The 15,968-nt window shown below is 40.2% G+C and overlaps 1 protein-coding gene across 4 annotated transcripts in view; it reads right to left on the bottom strand.

The window, feature by feature from the left end:
* The window catches only part of slc6a9 (solute carrier family 6 member 9), a 42,629-nt gene that overhangs the window by 11,239 nt on the left and 15,422 nt on the right, over positions 1 to 15,968 (bottom strand). For 3 of the 4 annotated variants that reach the window (XM_079452493.1, XM_079452491.1, XM_079452492.1), the window contains exon 3: positions 124 to 280. In XM_079452493.1, the coding sequence (XP_079308619.1) occupies positions 124 to 280 (157 nt within the window). Of the gene's footprint in view, positions 1 to 123; positions 281 to 12,601; positions 12,837 to 15,968 lie in introns of those variants that run through there. The other variant, XM_079452490.1, reaches the window with a different exon arrangement.

The following is a 15,968-nucleotide window of genomic DNA, read 5'->3' as shown; positions in this document are numbered from 1 at the left end:
CTCTTTGGATAAATGTAAATGATTCAAAAAATACAGTTTCTAGTTTTGGAGGTACAATGTTTCCACCTGTCAGTGATGATATAATGTATATAAAACAAAAACAGAATCAATGAGAACGGTCACCTCCTCCGTTCCGGTAGCAGAGGTATGGAAACCTCCAGACATTTCCAAGCCCCACTGCATAACCCACACTGGTGAGGACAAACTCAATCTGGTTTCCCCAGTTCCCCCGTCTGGAGTTTTCATCTTTCTTCACAGGCTCCCCTGGAACTGCACCGTTCTACAACATAGAAATACAGATGCTTAGAAAAGGCCCATGTGCTCAAGCTGAATGGAAACAGTTTTTTCATTCTCATGAACCCACAGAACCGTAAACTATTGAGGTACAGAAATACATACATTTTGAAAATTTCCCAGGACAGAAATATCCGACGAGCAACTGGCAAGTTTATGACTAACATAGTTTATGAATAACACGCCAGTGAAGTTTGTTTTAACCACTTATAGATTTTTTCGTACAATTTAGATCGAAACAAATATCAATGTATAAGGGACGATGTATGTTTTAAGGTGCTGTGTACTGCTCACTGCTAAAAGCCTTTATTGTTGGTGGTCCTGCCAGAAAGCATGCTAAAAGTCCACGAACCAATAAATAATCCTGCCAGAAAATGAGATTTAGAAAGGTGTGTGGCAATAGAGCTGTGGCACAGCATTATAGTGTACATGTCCAAACAATAGCGGAATACTGGCCCTCTCATGGGGATTGATTTTAGAGCCTCAGAATTAAACCACCCGCAACATAAAGGCAAGAAACAAGACAGAGAAAATTTGGTAAACAAAACTCCCAGACTGGTGAAGCGCACTTGATGTAAACTGAAATCAGCACCACGTGTGCTAGACAAACATTTGGTCTTGTCAGCCTGATTTAAAGTTTCCTCTCTCCATCTGTTCTCATCAGATGCTCTTAATGTCGACCTCAGAGGCAGTGAGGGATCTGACCCGAGCTCTCCGCCCGCACGGAAAGCTCTGCAGGAGGTGAACATTCAGTGCCTATGATCGCAGTCTTCCCAGCAGCTCTTCAGATGAGTCAACAAACCAGAGCTCACTTTGCATCTTGGAGCAATTTTTTCTTTTTAAAAATGGACAGAAATGTTACAATTTGGAAATATTAGCTATACAGTGCTACACCTATGTGCACATAAATGATTTCCCTGCTCAGCGCACACACAATTGTTTCATTTCATGGTTAAATCATTGCACTCTGTGCACCTGTGCTCTGTGGAATGCCCAGGTGTTTCGGACGTCGCCGTTTGCTCCGAGGATCTGTCTTGCTGAGCGCAGGGAGAAAGATCGCCCAGCTGGGCCCATCTGCCCATTTATGTAAGACTCAGACACAGGCACACACATACAAGGTCTCACGGGACCTGGAATTAGTGGTTCAGATCGCAGACTCGAAAAAGAAAGATGGAGAAACACAAACAGAAAGACAGACGGAAAGAATAACAGACAGACAAAAAGAAAGAAGGAAAGAGCAAACCAATCCAAGACAGATTCTACATTGAAAACTCCAGAATCAAAACTGTTGCCATGTTTTCTGTGTTTAATGTTTCTATTTGAATACATAGTAACGGTTGTTTGTCAGCTCATTCTTTAAACACCGTAACTCTTCAAACTGACACCTTCACACAGTTTGTGGCAGCATTGTTCATTAGAAGGTTTCTTATCCTACAACTGTAAACATTGTATCCACTGCGACCACGGCTGTCCGCTTTGACTGACAGCAGCACAGCACTTCTGAGTAACTTACAGCAGGTATGTGACCCTGTCAGTTTACGGTGGAAAGTGAGAACTGACCTTTGACTTCTCAACGTAACACTCAGAATGCCTGGAGATTTTCATGTAGAATGTGACTGTGCCATAGCGGAGTATAACAGACCCTTATCCGCTAAATAGGATTTGCATTTAAATGGTTGGACATAATAGTGTATGTGCTTTAGAGATGCACTGATATAACAGTTATCGGCTGAAACCGACTATTCATGATTATAAGTTCCAGACGTAGTCACCTATCATCGTTTCACCCATCCTTCCCAGTGCTACAGAAATTCCTAGACTTTTCTGTCTGGGACAATTGGAAAATATTTTTTACATACGTGAACATTTTTTATATACCCATAATTAATGATAAAAAACATTTACTTGAGCAAAATATTCACTAAAACATTGATGCTACATGAATTGAACAAGAACTATAAAAACGTCGGGCGACACAACATTTTGTTACACTGTGTTATTGGCCGATATATCGATGCATCTCTAATGTGCTTACACCTTAAACCTTTTCGGACTTACATTTTTGTTGGCAAATTTTTTAACAATCTATTCTAAATCAGCTCACAACATTTATCTGTTAAGTGTTCTTCTCCTTAAAAAATTCTACTTTACACTGGCCTTTAAAACTCAAATGATGTAATATGCCAATTGTAAAGTTACTGATGCATGATTACAGTCCCCTAAGAGGAAATATTTCCAAAGCACAACAGCAGATGGATGAGCGACATTATGTGGTTACACATGTCAACTTTGGATCACCAGATAAATACACAAACACACTTATCAGAGGATCTTTCACACCTCAGCACGTGCCACAAGATTTCCATGTTTATTGCAGCCCCGGCACAATAAACTATTAAACACATATTCATAGTTCAGTTCAGTTCGTCATGTATAAAGACATTTTAACGGTAATTCAACAGCAATCTGTTTGCAAGAAACAGAAATGAGGCCTGAAACAAACTTGTACTCCAGGAAAGAAAGGCGAGCCTGTGGAAAAGAAGATAAAAATACAGTGAAGAATCATTGACCACCTGCTTTGTGAGGTCAATAAGTCAAAGGTCAGGCCAACAGAGTTACCTTTGCAAAAATAGCCCTGATTGCTAAACTCACCCTTTGCCGAGCAACTTTACAACACTGTGAACTAAAGAAGACAAGCTGACCGATACTTTAAGAACCCATTAACAGAGAAGACAACGGTTCCCATCATACTTCCAGTGCAATGAAAGACAGAAGCAAACAAACACATGGAGAGTGGAAATTCTAAAGTAACTGAAAGAGTATTAAAAAAGGTTCAAGGAGAAAGCAGAAAAAGTGCTCTTGTGAATTCTGAAATGTTTGAGGACATCTGTGTAAACACCCGAGTCCATTGAGTTGTGACCTTCTCTCTTTCCAGTGCCTTCGACTGACCTCTCAGGTCCCATTTCAAAGCTAACATTCTCATCTTTCACTGCTTATTGAGGGCTTCTCAGGAGAGGGGGATAAGGAAGCTACAACAGACTCATTCAAAGACTTCAGTCAGACAGGTTTGTTTATCAAGGTCAGAGGTAAGACCACAATGGTTGTGACCACTGCCGAAATGCATCTCGCAGATAGCCGGAAGACCAAGACACTTTTTCAGCTTAAGGTAGAAGTCTGTTGGCAACCCCAGCATCAACGCCATGAGGGTCTTCACAACATGATACTGTTATTCTGAAACAAAGCTCCAGCAAAACCACTCATTGACACATGACTATCAAATGAAAAGTTTCATATAGTATAGCACAACCTTCCCAGTCCTGGTTAACTCGACTTTCTAAGGCCCTCAAAAAGCACTCGGGGAGTAAACAAGGCGGGTTCATTCTTCTCAACTGGAATGAAACTAACCAGCGTGGACAGTCCTTAAAGAAGCTATTATCCAATCTCTGTGAAGTGAAAGTAATTTTGCTAAAGATGCAGAACTGCGGCTTCTCGCCCTGCAAGGAGCGGGTCACATTCCTGCTCTCCCATCGACTGAGACTCTGAAAACACGCTTCTCATGCTTGATCAATCAATTTGGAGACTTGTCATGCAGGCAAACCCTAAACCTGGACAAGGGACACAAAAGTGAGGAAGTGACAGTCACCCAAGTGTCAGGTCAGTAGAAGTTCACGTCACTCAAACTCGATCAGCGCACACCCCCATATAAATAAAACATGTTGCGTCAGACATTGAGCAGCACATGCTAATCCCTTTAATACGTTTTAATACCTTATGTCTTTATTCTATATTCAAAAACTTTAAAAATAGTTTTTGTTTGTTTCCAAAAACAAACAATAAAAACGAAACAATGCCACACCTATTATACAGGAAACAGGCTATCGTCTGTCACCAATCCTTTATATACAACAATACAAAGTTCGCTGAGCAATACATTATTGTATACATTCAACTACTTTAAGTTTGTAGGGCTCACACCCAACCTTTTGACATCCAACTGGTGACCAACAGCTAGATGCAAATCCAGTTCCCTCCATTGTCTCTAACTTTCTTTATGCTATTTGACTCATTATTGATGTGAGTTGCAAAAAATGTGGTTGTTAAATGTGCAGTGTATGAACACGACAGTGGAAGTTTCTAGCAAATGCCAAACAGCAACAAGTGTCAGCTTCAGATTAGATCAGGTTTCAGAAAATCATTGGCTCTTTTGAGAGTCATTTCCTTGGGTCAGGATCGCTCTCCTCGGTCATATAACATGACCCAAAGCACTTCCTGGTGTTTACTAGAATGATGATGCCTTTAAAAACAAATAGGGGAGCGGGCATAGTCCGGCCCATGTGACCGCATGCCACCCGCGTGACGTGATTTTCGTCATGAGGGGGGTCCGCGGTAGTCCGCGTGCAGCCCCTTTTTTGAAACCGCACGGACGGAATGCGTACAACTGTGCATTTGCAGAAAAAACGTTGAATCATCGAATCCACTCGTTTACATAATGCGCACGTGTCAAACTCATCTATCCGTGCTTATAAGTGATTGTGCGCAAGACAGATGCGCAAAATCAAGTATAACCGGTCCTATAAAAGTGTTAAGGATGGCTGTGTGCCATACACATTTAAAAAAGAAACATGAAAATGTAAATCCTAATTTGAATTTGAAATCCTAATTTGAAAGTGTGTAGCAAACAGGACGCTGAAATTAGAATCCACATTTTTCTTTTCTTTTTTAGTTTCAATTTTGCATAAACATGTGGGGCTTCAAAAAACAAATGATAAACAGCCAATGTTTAAGATGCTACTAATAAACCTTACCTTCATGTAAACGTAAGGGCGATTTTTTTAAATGCAAAATTAATTCAAAAATGGCTTTGTGCTGGGCAAACAAATTTCCTTTCAACTCTTCATGTCCTTCCAAATTCCAATTCAACACCCGATGGGGTGTAGTCCAGTCAATTTATGTACTTAAAGGATTTTAAGTTTTAATACTTAGAACCAGATAAAACATCATCATAAAAAGGTTTAGAGGAATTTCTCTTTCATATCCCACACAATTCAGGAAACGTTTGACAGCATTCCGACCATGACTGAAGCTCTCTTAGAAGTGACTTTAAAAAAGTTTTGAACTAAAACTGCAAATAATTTATCCAGTAATTTGAAAACAATTCTGAAGATGTTCTTGAGAAGGTCCTTTGCAAAGACACACAGCATCTACCCAGTGATTATTGAGGCTTCCAAATCCGACAGACTCATATTCAGCATCAGTCTCCAGTCTTACCTGTATGCTCGTCATCGAATACCTCAGACAGAAGCCTTTACTCAAGCAGGAATCTACAGCATTCAGGCAAGCATCCGAGTGTGTAAGGGGTCAGAGCACAACACTTCAGATCAGTTTGAAGATCAGTGTAGACTGTAACACGGCTCCATGAGGGATCTGTTGTACTGTGTCGTGGGTGGGGATAAGGGCGGAGCCTAAAGGCATGCCTTTAGTAGGTTTCAATGGCACATATTTACATTAAGTCATTTAGCAGATGCTTTTAGAGTAGGACTACAAGGAACAATAAGCGATATGTCATTAAAAAATGTGCTCAAACCGCTACTGTTGATATAGCTACATAACCTGTCACAACATTGGCCACTTCACAACTATCTTAATAATTTGACTGATGTGATTCATTTTAAAACAAACAATAAGAAAGTACAAACTTGCAATGTGTATGTGTAAAGTTCACATCGTGCCCAACCCCAAAATGCCAAAAATAGTAGTCATCAGTTCCTCACCTCCATGCCGTTACAAACCTGCGGGACCTTTTAGTTTTGTGGAAATTCGTCGGAGCTGTGTTTTACTTCAAATAACTGAATGATATTGGAGAACCAGAGACAGGCATGGAGCCGTCTTACAACATACAAGAGGTTGTAAAATGTGCCTCAAGTCCCCTTTAGTGTTTAACAGAAGAAAGAGTCATGCACAGGTTTTAAACAACATGAGGATAAATAAATTATGCTAAGTGTTATTTTGGGGTGAACTGTCCCTTTAATACGTTTTAATACCGTATGCCTATATTCTATATTAAAAAATAGGTGTCGTTTTGATAGAAATGAAACGAAATAGAAACGAAACAATGCCGCACCTATTATACAGGAAACAGGCTATATCGTCTGTCACCAATCCTTTATATACAACAATACAAAGTTCGCACTGTTGCATAATTTGATGTTTCACAAACTGAGAAATACATTATTGTATACATTCAACTAAAATACATTCAACTACTTGTTAAAATTTACAAATCAGGTCATTTTAGTTTGTAGGGCTTACACCCAACATTTTGACATCCAGCTGGTGACCAACAGCTAGATTAACCTGTTCAACGGCTTCTTTTGTGGTCTAAAAAGAAAGTCACATTGGTTGGGACCAAAGCGAGAACATTTACATTTTTAATAAAACATCCTTATAAATGTTAAAACTGTAAAGAATCTATTACACTTTCTATTTAAACCAGACAAAGCTATCAAATCAGATAACAGATAACAGATATTCCAAGGGATGTTTTGGGGGTAAATAAAGCACATGGAAAGACATCTGAGGCTGTTCTCCCGGTCTGACTGGAGCGATGGCTCTGAATCTGAGCTATGAGTTTTTCATCTCCTCTGCGTCCTCGGGGCTCGGTTTGCCATGGCACGACTGGAAGAGTCTGGAGTTTGCCGAAACCATTACTGACTGCTTTGCTGGGAGACCAACACTGAATCCCCCCAGGCACACTTTCCCAACTGCATGCAATGCAATACACTTTATCCAGTTAAGCCCAAAAAGAGTGATTCTTTGAATTCCATATCGTGCAAAAAAGTGTTTGCTTTTGGTGAAAGCATCTTTACCCTCTGGCAAGCATGTATGCTCTCTGCTGTTACAGCTGCTAAGGTTGCAGTAGGGGTTAGCCAAAACATACTTGTTCAAAGGACAAACAAAATGTGTTTACGAAAGTCTTAATACTAGAAGGCATTAATTTATGAGACATCATTTTTATGAGCCAAAATTGAACTTAAAGGGGAAGTTCACCCAAAAATCAACTTTATGTGATTTTTTACTCGCCCACATGGCGTTTAACATGTTTGAAGAACTTCCGGCATCTTCGGAGCACAAATAAAGATTTTTAGGTGACATTCGAGACATAGACATCATGACCTCCTCATAGACACCATGGTGTCAGTTGTTGCCAAGGCCCAAAAAAGACATCATTAAATTGGTCCATCCGCACATAGTGGCTCAGTTGAGTTTTTCTGAAGCGACGAGAATGCTTTATGTGCGGATAGAAATCGGAATACCCACTTTAATCGATATATTCTCCTCTGTCTTATCCGTGTACATTTAAGAGAGCACTTCTTCTTCTTCTGTACACAGAGTTGCGCTTCTGCGTTGTGAGTCAGAGCGCCATGCAGCGTTCGGCACACAAATCTAGTACGCAAGTGCTCTCGTCCAAGAAGAAGACGAAGTGCTCTCGTGATAACGTGCCATACACTGACAAGACAGAGGAGAATATATCGATTAAAGTCGGTATTGTTGTTTTTTCCGCACATAAAGCATTCTCGTCTCTTAAAGTAAATTCAACTGAGACACTATGCGTGGATGGACCAATTTATCGATGTCTGTAGTACTTTTCTGGACCTTGACAACTGACACCATGATGTCCATGAGGTGGCCTGGAAATCTCTCGGATGTCACCTAAATATCTGCGCATTGTGGGTGAGTACAAAAATCCCACAAAGTAGATTTTTGGGTGAACTTCCCCTTTAAAAGTACTACACTATGTGATTTCACAGCCTTTAATTCTTAAAAGAATGTAATCAGGAAACTCTGTCTAGACTTACAGTACACTAGGTCAATAATAAAACGAATGGTCTATTCCTAATTTTTAAATGTTATATGAAAGAAATAAAAGATGATCTACGTAAGAAAATGAAGTTAATGCTGTAAAGAAAACTGACTTTGTAATATCCATCAAATTATACCTCTACACTTCAGCGGCTTCTGATTACAGCTTAGATGAATAGGACAAGATACAAAAGTACAACATAAAGAACTTTATTAAAGAGTGAAAGGGCATTAAAAGTGGCAAAGAGAGGTATTGAGAAAGGGCAAGGTAAAAATGTGTCTTTGGCAATGTGAGTTGAGCCTGAGGAAAGTAGCCATGACTGCGTGTGAGGGTCATTTAAACTATGAGCAATGACAGCTGCAGTGGCGGCCGGCCAATAGAGGGCGCCGCCCCCCTTAAGCCACAAAAAAAAAGAAAATTAAAACAATTAAAACAAAAATAGTAATAATAATGAGGAAAACATCAGTATGTCAATATTTGTGTGTTTTAAATATGGAATGCACCCAGTAATACATGTAAAATATGATACAAAATCATATTTGCAACCTTTCCTCTGCCTGTCTGACCGCTTCATCAGCTCTGGGGCGATAGAGAAAGCGCCCCAAGGAGGCGGGTCTATGTAGCAGTTAAGCCAATTGCTAATTTAAGATATGAATGTATGACATAAAATTTAGCCAATCAGCGTTCTTAAATAGATTCCAAGAAGGGCGATCATTTTATCGCCCCAAGCCCTGATAAAATAAGGACTGGGCTCTAGGGGCGCCATTTTTACTAAACGACAATGGCGAGCGCGGACGTTACTCCTCCAAGACCCAACCCTAACTCGGTGAAATCTCTCCTCCAAGATCCGTTTGAGAGGAGAACTTTGTCGGAGAAAGTTCGGGTGAAAGAGCTGGGCCCAGATCAACCTGACCTCTCAATCAAACAGCAGGCTAGCGAAAAAGGGAAGCAGTATATGCGCGGCTTCTCCCGTAGCTTCACACACACACACACACGTTTCTTTGTATATAGTTGACCTTAGCATAAAAATCATTCAGTTATATATGGTACTGTAAAAAATGTTAATAGTGTGTTTGCTAATATTACTGTATATATGTTTTGTATCAATTAATTGTTGCAGTTCTGGAGCACATTAACAATTAGTTACATTTAGTTTGATCATAAAATACTTTATGCTATTCTTCCAGTCAAAGGTTTGAGTTCAGCCACTTCATATCCATTTCTATATTATACATCCTTTATACAGTGTAAGAATTCCTATAAACTTTATAATAATTTAATGTTATTGTCCACTTTCCACTCTGTTCTGACAGCATGCATATTGTGTTGCCTATTTACTACCAATGGCACCAACAGCCTTTCCAAAAGATGTTACTTATATGTAGAAATAGTCAATTGTTTACAAGTTCAGTTTAAATGCAAATAAAAGGCTTGTGTTTGTGCATCATGATGTTTATGTTTTTGTGTACGAATGCCTCAACTTTTTAATATTGGCATTAAATAATTACTGACTATTTCACTGAGCACTGCTGTCCTGCAGTTTGTGTTAAATTTTATTGCGATGGTTACGGAAACAAAAAAGTTTGGCACAGCCCCACCGAGAATATTTTTCACCAGCCGCCACTGGACAGCTGTTTAGACGGAGGACCTTCGGCTAGCCATTTAAACTAACTGAAGGTCACATGGCAAAATGATTCATCTAAATCATTCTAAAATCTACTGGCTGGTGTGAGTGTAAAGAAAACGTATTGATAATTAGTTTCAAAGTATTATATACCAGAGTGAGAGAGAGAGAGAGAGAGACAGAGAGAGAGAGAGAGAGACGGAGAGAGAGAGAGAGAGAGAGACGGAGAGAGAGAGAGCAGCTGGAAGCCCAGGAGCGCAGTGACTTTGAGGTCACTGCCTCTGAGCACACATATGCTTCTCAAATGCTTTTTTTAATCACCCTAATTTGTCTTTCTTTACAAACCTCTGCTTTTTCAGGAGTCTATATGTACACAAACAATTTATAACAACATACTTATCAGGACAACAGCAGCTTATCAGTGACCAATCCAAAAACAGACTCCTGGGTTATTCAAATCAGACTATCAAACTAAATTGTATATTTATGTTATTATATGGTATCATCATATATAATATAATAAAATATATTAAGTGTTATGCTCATAGAGCATGAGGTCATAAATTCGGTAATAAATAGTATTACATGTATGCATGCCTAAGCCTTCCCATCACTAAAACACGTTTCAAATAAAAAGTATGATTTGACAAAAACTTAAGTCATTTTATTTGAAAAATGGATCTCTTGTGTTTCAGTAAAAGAAAAAAATTCATTTAAATCAATGTTTTATGAGACTTAATCTGCTACCGTTTCTCTCAATCTCTGAACATGAATTCTGTTAATACTGCCCGCTGAATCATTACATAAAAAGCAAAAATAAACCAAAATGTCTGAGTGTCGCAACATCACAAGTTCTGCATCACTGTGAAGACTTTCTGACCAAGTAAGATATCACCACCACATAATTACAGCCTCATTATCTTAATTATAAATCCAGCATTTACAGATATCAGCATACCACAGAATTAACCACATCATTGATGCAGAGGCTCCATTCGGCACAGAGCCCAGGCTGTTAAACACAGAGCTGAAACTGCAGGAGAGCAATAATGAGAGGGAAAGGCATGGCTGTGACAAGACTGGACTATTTTAAGGGAAGTGAGGTCTTCCTACAGTATGAATGCAATAGTTATTTCAGGTTGTGCACATTTCAAGCCTGAAAGGGATAATAGGTGTTTTTCCAGGAAGGCGCTAATGCTATGGAAGATGCACTTTCTCCTCCGTGTAATGTATGTGTGTGTGTGTGTGTGTGTGTGTATGTGTGTGTGTGAGGACACTTGAAAATATGATGCATCAGCCTTTCAAAAAACATCAAAAACATCAACACACTTCATTAAATGCCCTCTGTAGTGCCTTTATCCCAGTCTTACAACAAGAAGTCATTTTAAGAATCGTTTGGTCTTTCCATGCATGATGCATGTATTAAGATTAAAAGGTAAAAATATGCTAAATACATCACTGTTTGAAAGTAGGTACACAAACGCTAAAGCAGAAAGCTCATTGCAACTACATTTAGGTCAGGTGTGTGAGATCTTACAAAGGTCTCATTCCAAACATTGGGTCCACACAGTAACGAATGTTATGTTTTAACCCACATAGATAAGACTGTGGACAAAAAAATAGATATCCACCTCTTAAGGAAATGAATAATAAGGGGATAAAGGTAAAAAAACAGAGAGGTTAGAGTTGGGGTTATCACTAGTCAAGGGTTGCAAACAAAGCCCCTCTGAACATAACATTAGAGGTGTAATAGGAAAAAACGGACAAAGGTTTTACCTCATGACTGAATCAAAGAACAGTTTTAAGCACTGTATGGCCATATCCTCTCTTACACAATGCGCCCATTTGGCTAGATTTTAACAGCACTACAAATGCTTCTGGCCTGAATTTGTCATCTTCTTGAACGACTGTTCAAGAGCATAATTTAATGACAATGCAGTTTTCCTGAACTTCAGATATATGAAACATATTTAATTAAAGACTAACATTCCTGGCAACCCTACAGACTAAGCAAGATCACGCTGATAAACACACACTTCCAATACTTAAAACCAGCCACATCATCTCTCAATTAAAAAAAGCACGTTTTATCTTCATCACCTACCGAAAGCAATCTCATTTTGTCGCGTCCGGGTTTTTTCTCAAATTACCCGACTGTTACTTTCTCCTAATTTGCACTTGCGGAATATATGAACGGAAACAGAAGCAAAGGAAGGGATGCGACCGAAATTAGCCCTGCGCGTAAATCTCTAAGGCACAATGCGCCTTATCGGATATCTATACGTTTTATTTCCAACAAATCTTCCCCAAGACTGTTTAAGTGCCTTGGTGACTAAAAAGGAGGTAAGGCGAGAGAAAAAAAAAGAGGAGAAATATGGGCCAGGCTGCATTCAGCTCAGTCTCTCCTGCCCACTTCCTTGGAAACTTTATCACATACCCTTCCACCAGCATCGCCAGAACTTCCCACTGCAATTTGTTATAAAAACTTTTCAGTTGGCCCACACGTGGTCTGGTTTTTAAAAAGCTACAGCCCCTTTCTCACGTGGTCCGAAGGCTATTGAGTCGTCACAGGCCCCCTGAATGATGGCCGAAAAATAAGGCACTGCAGACAATGCAAAGTCTTGATTAATTCAGTTCTTTCAGGACCCTGCACCGTCGTCCGGGCAGCTCTGTACAATCGCCGCTTTGATGCGACAGTTAACACGCTCGCGCTCTCTCACTCGAGAGATGCAAAATTTTGAATTTCCCTCTCTCCGGAAAACTATGTTTTGCTGGAAAATTAAAATCTGTTTGCGATAAAAAAATTTAGATGATGGACTGACCTGATCGGCCGTACGCGTTGCGCTGCTGTTGGACTCCGACATGATTCAATACTGACCGGTAGTTGTCTCGCTTCAACTCTCGAGTTCTTCATTCACACCTTTGCGTTCGCTTCCGCCGAGAGACAGGAAAAAGAACCCCTTCCTTTCGGCTGGGCTTGATTAATGCCTGAATTATTTTCACCTCATTTCATCTGATGGAGTTCTGTTTCCTCTCCGCCTCTTTCAATCACTCTGCGTGGAAGGTCCCCCTCCACCACCGCCACTTTCTTTCACTCACTCCCTCCCTCCCTCCTTCCCTCCTTCACTCTCTCTCTCTCCCGCTCTGCTTCTCTCTCTCCCTCCCCTCACCTCCTCATCAAGCTGTACTTTAGGTTAGGGAAAGCACCCCCCCTCCTTCTGTATCCCCATTCTGAAAAAACAGACAGAAGAGATCCACAGCCTTTGCCTTTACCTCCACAATGAATGGAGTCGTTGTCATTCCAGGACTTTGGCTGCATACTGAGTGCTATGAGCTGCTAGCTTAGCTGCCTGGAGTCACAGTCACTGCCAAGCTTTTCAGCGGCCGGCCAGCACGATAAAAGACAAAAGTAAGGAGAGGTCCACTTCCATGAGGCATGCTACTCTCGCTGTATCCGCATTTCGTCCACTTGTTCTCGAGGCAGCTGCACCCAGACCACCAACGCTCCCATTCAGCCACACTTGACTTTCAAATCCTCGTTCTCTGACATTGCCAACTCCCCTGTAAGGTCCCGCAAGAGGCCAGCGGAAGTATATAGCCTACTGTCTCTTTGCAGGTTATTCGATTTACCAACCCATATGTAGACAAGAACGAGTGAGGTCATTACAGGCTTGAAAGAAGCGGCACAACAATTCATGTGAAAAGATACTGACAAAAAGGTTTCTCCAAAAGGGTAGGCTCTCATTTGCAGCTCTTGGCAGTGGACCCAACCGAGTATCCTGTTATTGGTGTTAAAAGTTGACAGACTTGTGGCACTTAGCCTAATGAGCATTTGATAGAGGTGTACAATGGTGGTGACGCATTTAATGAGCGGACGGTTGCAAAAAAAGATACAGCACTGACACTTGTATCAACTCCACAATCTGGAATGGACCAAAGCACACATGGTCATCAAATGCAGTTGATGTTTTCATTATAACAATGAATGGTAACCAAACAACATTGGCCCCCATTGACTTCCAATGTATGGACCAAAAACCACTTAGACATTTCTCAAAATATCCTCTTTTATGAACCGCAGAAGAAAGAGGCATTTGTCATTTGGAATGACACGAGGGTTGATTTTAGGCGTGATAAAATTTTAATTTTTGAGTTCACTTTCCCTATTTACTCTCTCTCATCCTGACATATGGGGATCTAAAGTCTGACTCCACATTAAAAATATGGGATTGAAAATAAAAATTTTACTTTGTGATATCGCCCTCTAACATCATACGTGTCATTTTTTCCCACTGGACTGCAATTTATTTTAATACAATTATATTTTTATGGTGCTTTTCACAATGTTGCATTGATTCAAAGCATCATAATTTCTTGAATCATACTTCCTGGATATTGATCATGAGATTGTACAACTATCTATACAATGATAAAACATAGATTTAAACCCAAAAAAACCTTGGTCTCAAGTTTTCTAAGTTTTTACATTCAAAGAGAGAAAGAAATATATCATTTAACAAATTATGCCTCACATTCTATCCATCACAGTAAAAATTATTTTTAGATGTGAGGCTTAGTATGCCTGCGAGTTATTGACGATGCTCTGAGAGCTGAACATAAACTACATCTGTACTGTCTGAGCCTTTAGGCACACATAAAGATGAGCATCTCTTTACACATAACTACACATATGAAACTAAAGTTATACTGTAAAATTTCTGGCTAAGTTAAATTCATTATCTAGTGCTTAGAGTAGATGCATCTGTCAACAGTCTGTGTACAGTCAATACTGTAATGACTAGCCAATTGTTGAGTCCTACTTGTTTATCTACATTGTTTTGACTGTGTGCAATTTAGGTTTCATTTGTGATTTTAAAAGTGTAATGGGAAAAAATGTTGCTTTACGATTTTTTCAAAAAACATTCAACGCTACGGGGTGGAACTAAAGCATGTGCACACCCATTGCCAACAAAACACAGACATATGACTCAATTTCAGTGTTATATCCACAGTTAATTTGTTTTTTCTTCCCTGGTGGCACAGGCATATTCCAAGATGACAATGCCAGGATTCGTCGGGCTCAAATTGTGAAAGAGTCCACAACCGTAAGCCCTGATTTTTACTTCTGCAACGGACATACATCGTAGCCTCTACGCCGTAGGCGACATGCCGGTTTCCATTTATACATCTGCGTCGTTGTACACGTCGACAGGCAATGACCGCTAGGCGTCAGTGTCCACGCCCATGTTGCTTGTGTAACAAAGACAAGAGCCGAAGAAGAAGCAGCTTATTCAAGAAGCGTTAGCAGTGATAGCTGGCAAGTTAACAGTCACTTTTGCTGTAGCTTGAGATGATAAATACAGGAGAACAAATAATGTACTTTTACAATTGAGAAAGGCGTTTGAGTAAACATGACTTGTTATTTTTGACCTGAGGGAGGAGTTCAAACAGACCAATCACAGCGCTTGCGGTTCTTGTAGGGTCCGCGTTGAGCTGACGCATTGTTACATTTTGGGAGAGGTGCACGTCAGGCTTGGGTACAGGGCTCTGCGTAGGCTACGGCATAGGACCTACGCATGAGCATAAACTGAACTTTCACCCCATTGAGAATATTTGGGATGTGCTGGAGAAGACTTTGCGCAGCGGTCCGACTCTCCCATCATCAATATAAAATCTTGGCAAAAATGTATGCTGGACACATTAATGCTGAAATAAAACTAAACAAATAACTAAAATATAAAAGGACATTCTGGACATTGCAGAAATTTAACAAAACAATGACACAGCGAATGCCTGCCGTAATCGAAGCCTTTGCCTGTGCCTTTTTTTGACAGGCATCACAAAAATGTCTGTGAACAAACAAAACCACCTCATGTTCTCTCACTAGTGCAAGAGTAACTAGCTGCAGCTGCAGGCCCACAGCGCAGCCAATCTTGATGGTAAGCGGGTATTCCAATCGCTCATCGGTTGACACTCGTCGGGCCATTTCTTTCGCATTGCCTTGCTTTTCCGGGAGAATTGCCCACTAAGGGACTAAGCAAAGTTGTAACGAAACAGATTTTCATGTTAAAAAAAACTTTCCGAAACCTATATGAACGCTGGGGGAGTGTATCGAGCACAGAAATACTACATCCAACTAGTCGACCATGTCAAGCATGGGAAGACAGCACATGTTTAACATTGTAAATA

Source organism: Barbatula barbatula (assembly GCF_947034865.1).
Source record: "Barbatula barbatula genome assembly, chromosome: 3".
Lineage (NCBI taxonomy): Eukaryota > Metazoa > Chordata > Actinopteri > Cypriniformes > Nemacheilidae > Barbatula > Barbatula barbatula.
Note: the sequence above shows the minus strand (reverse complement) of the source record. Positions and strands in the feature narration are given on the sequence as shown.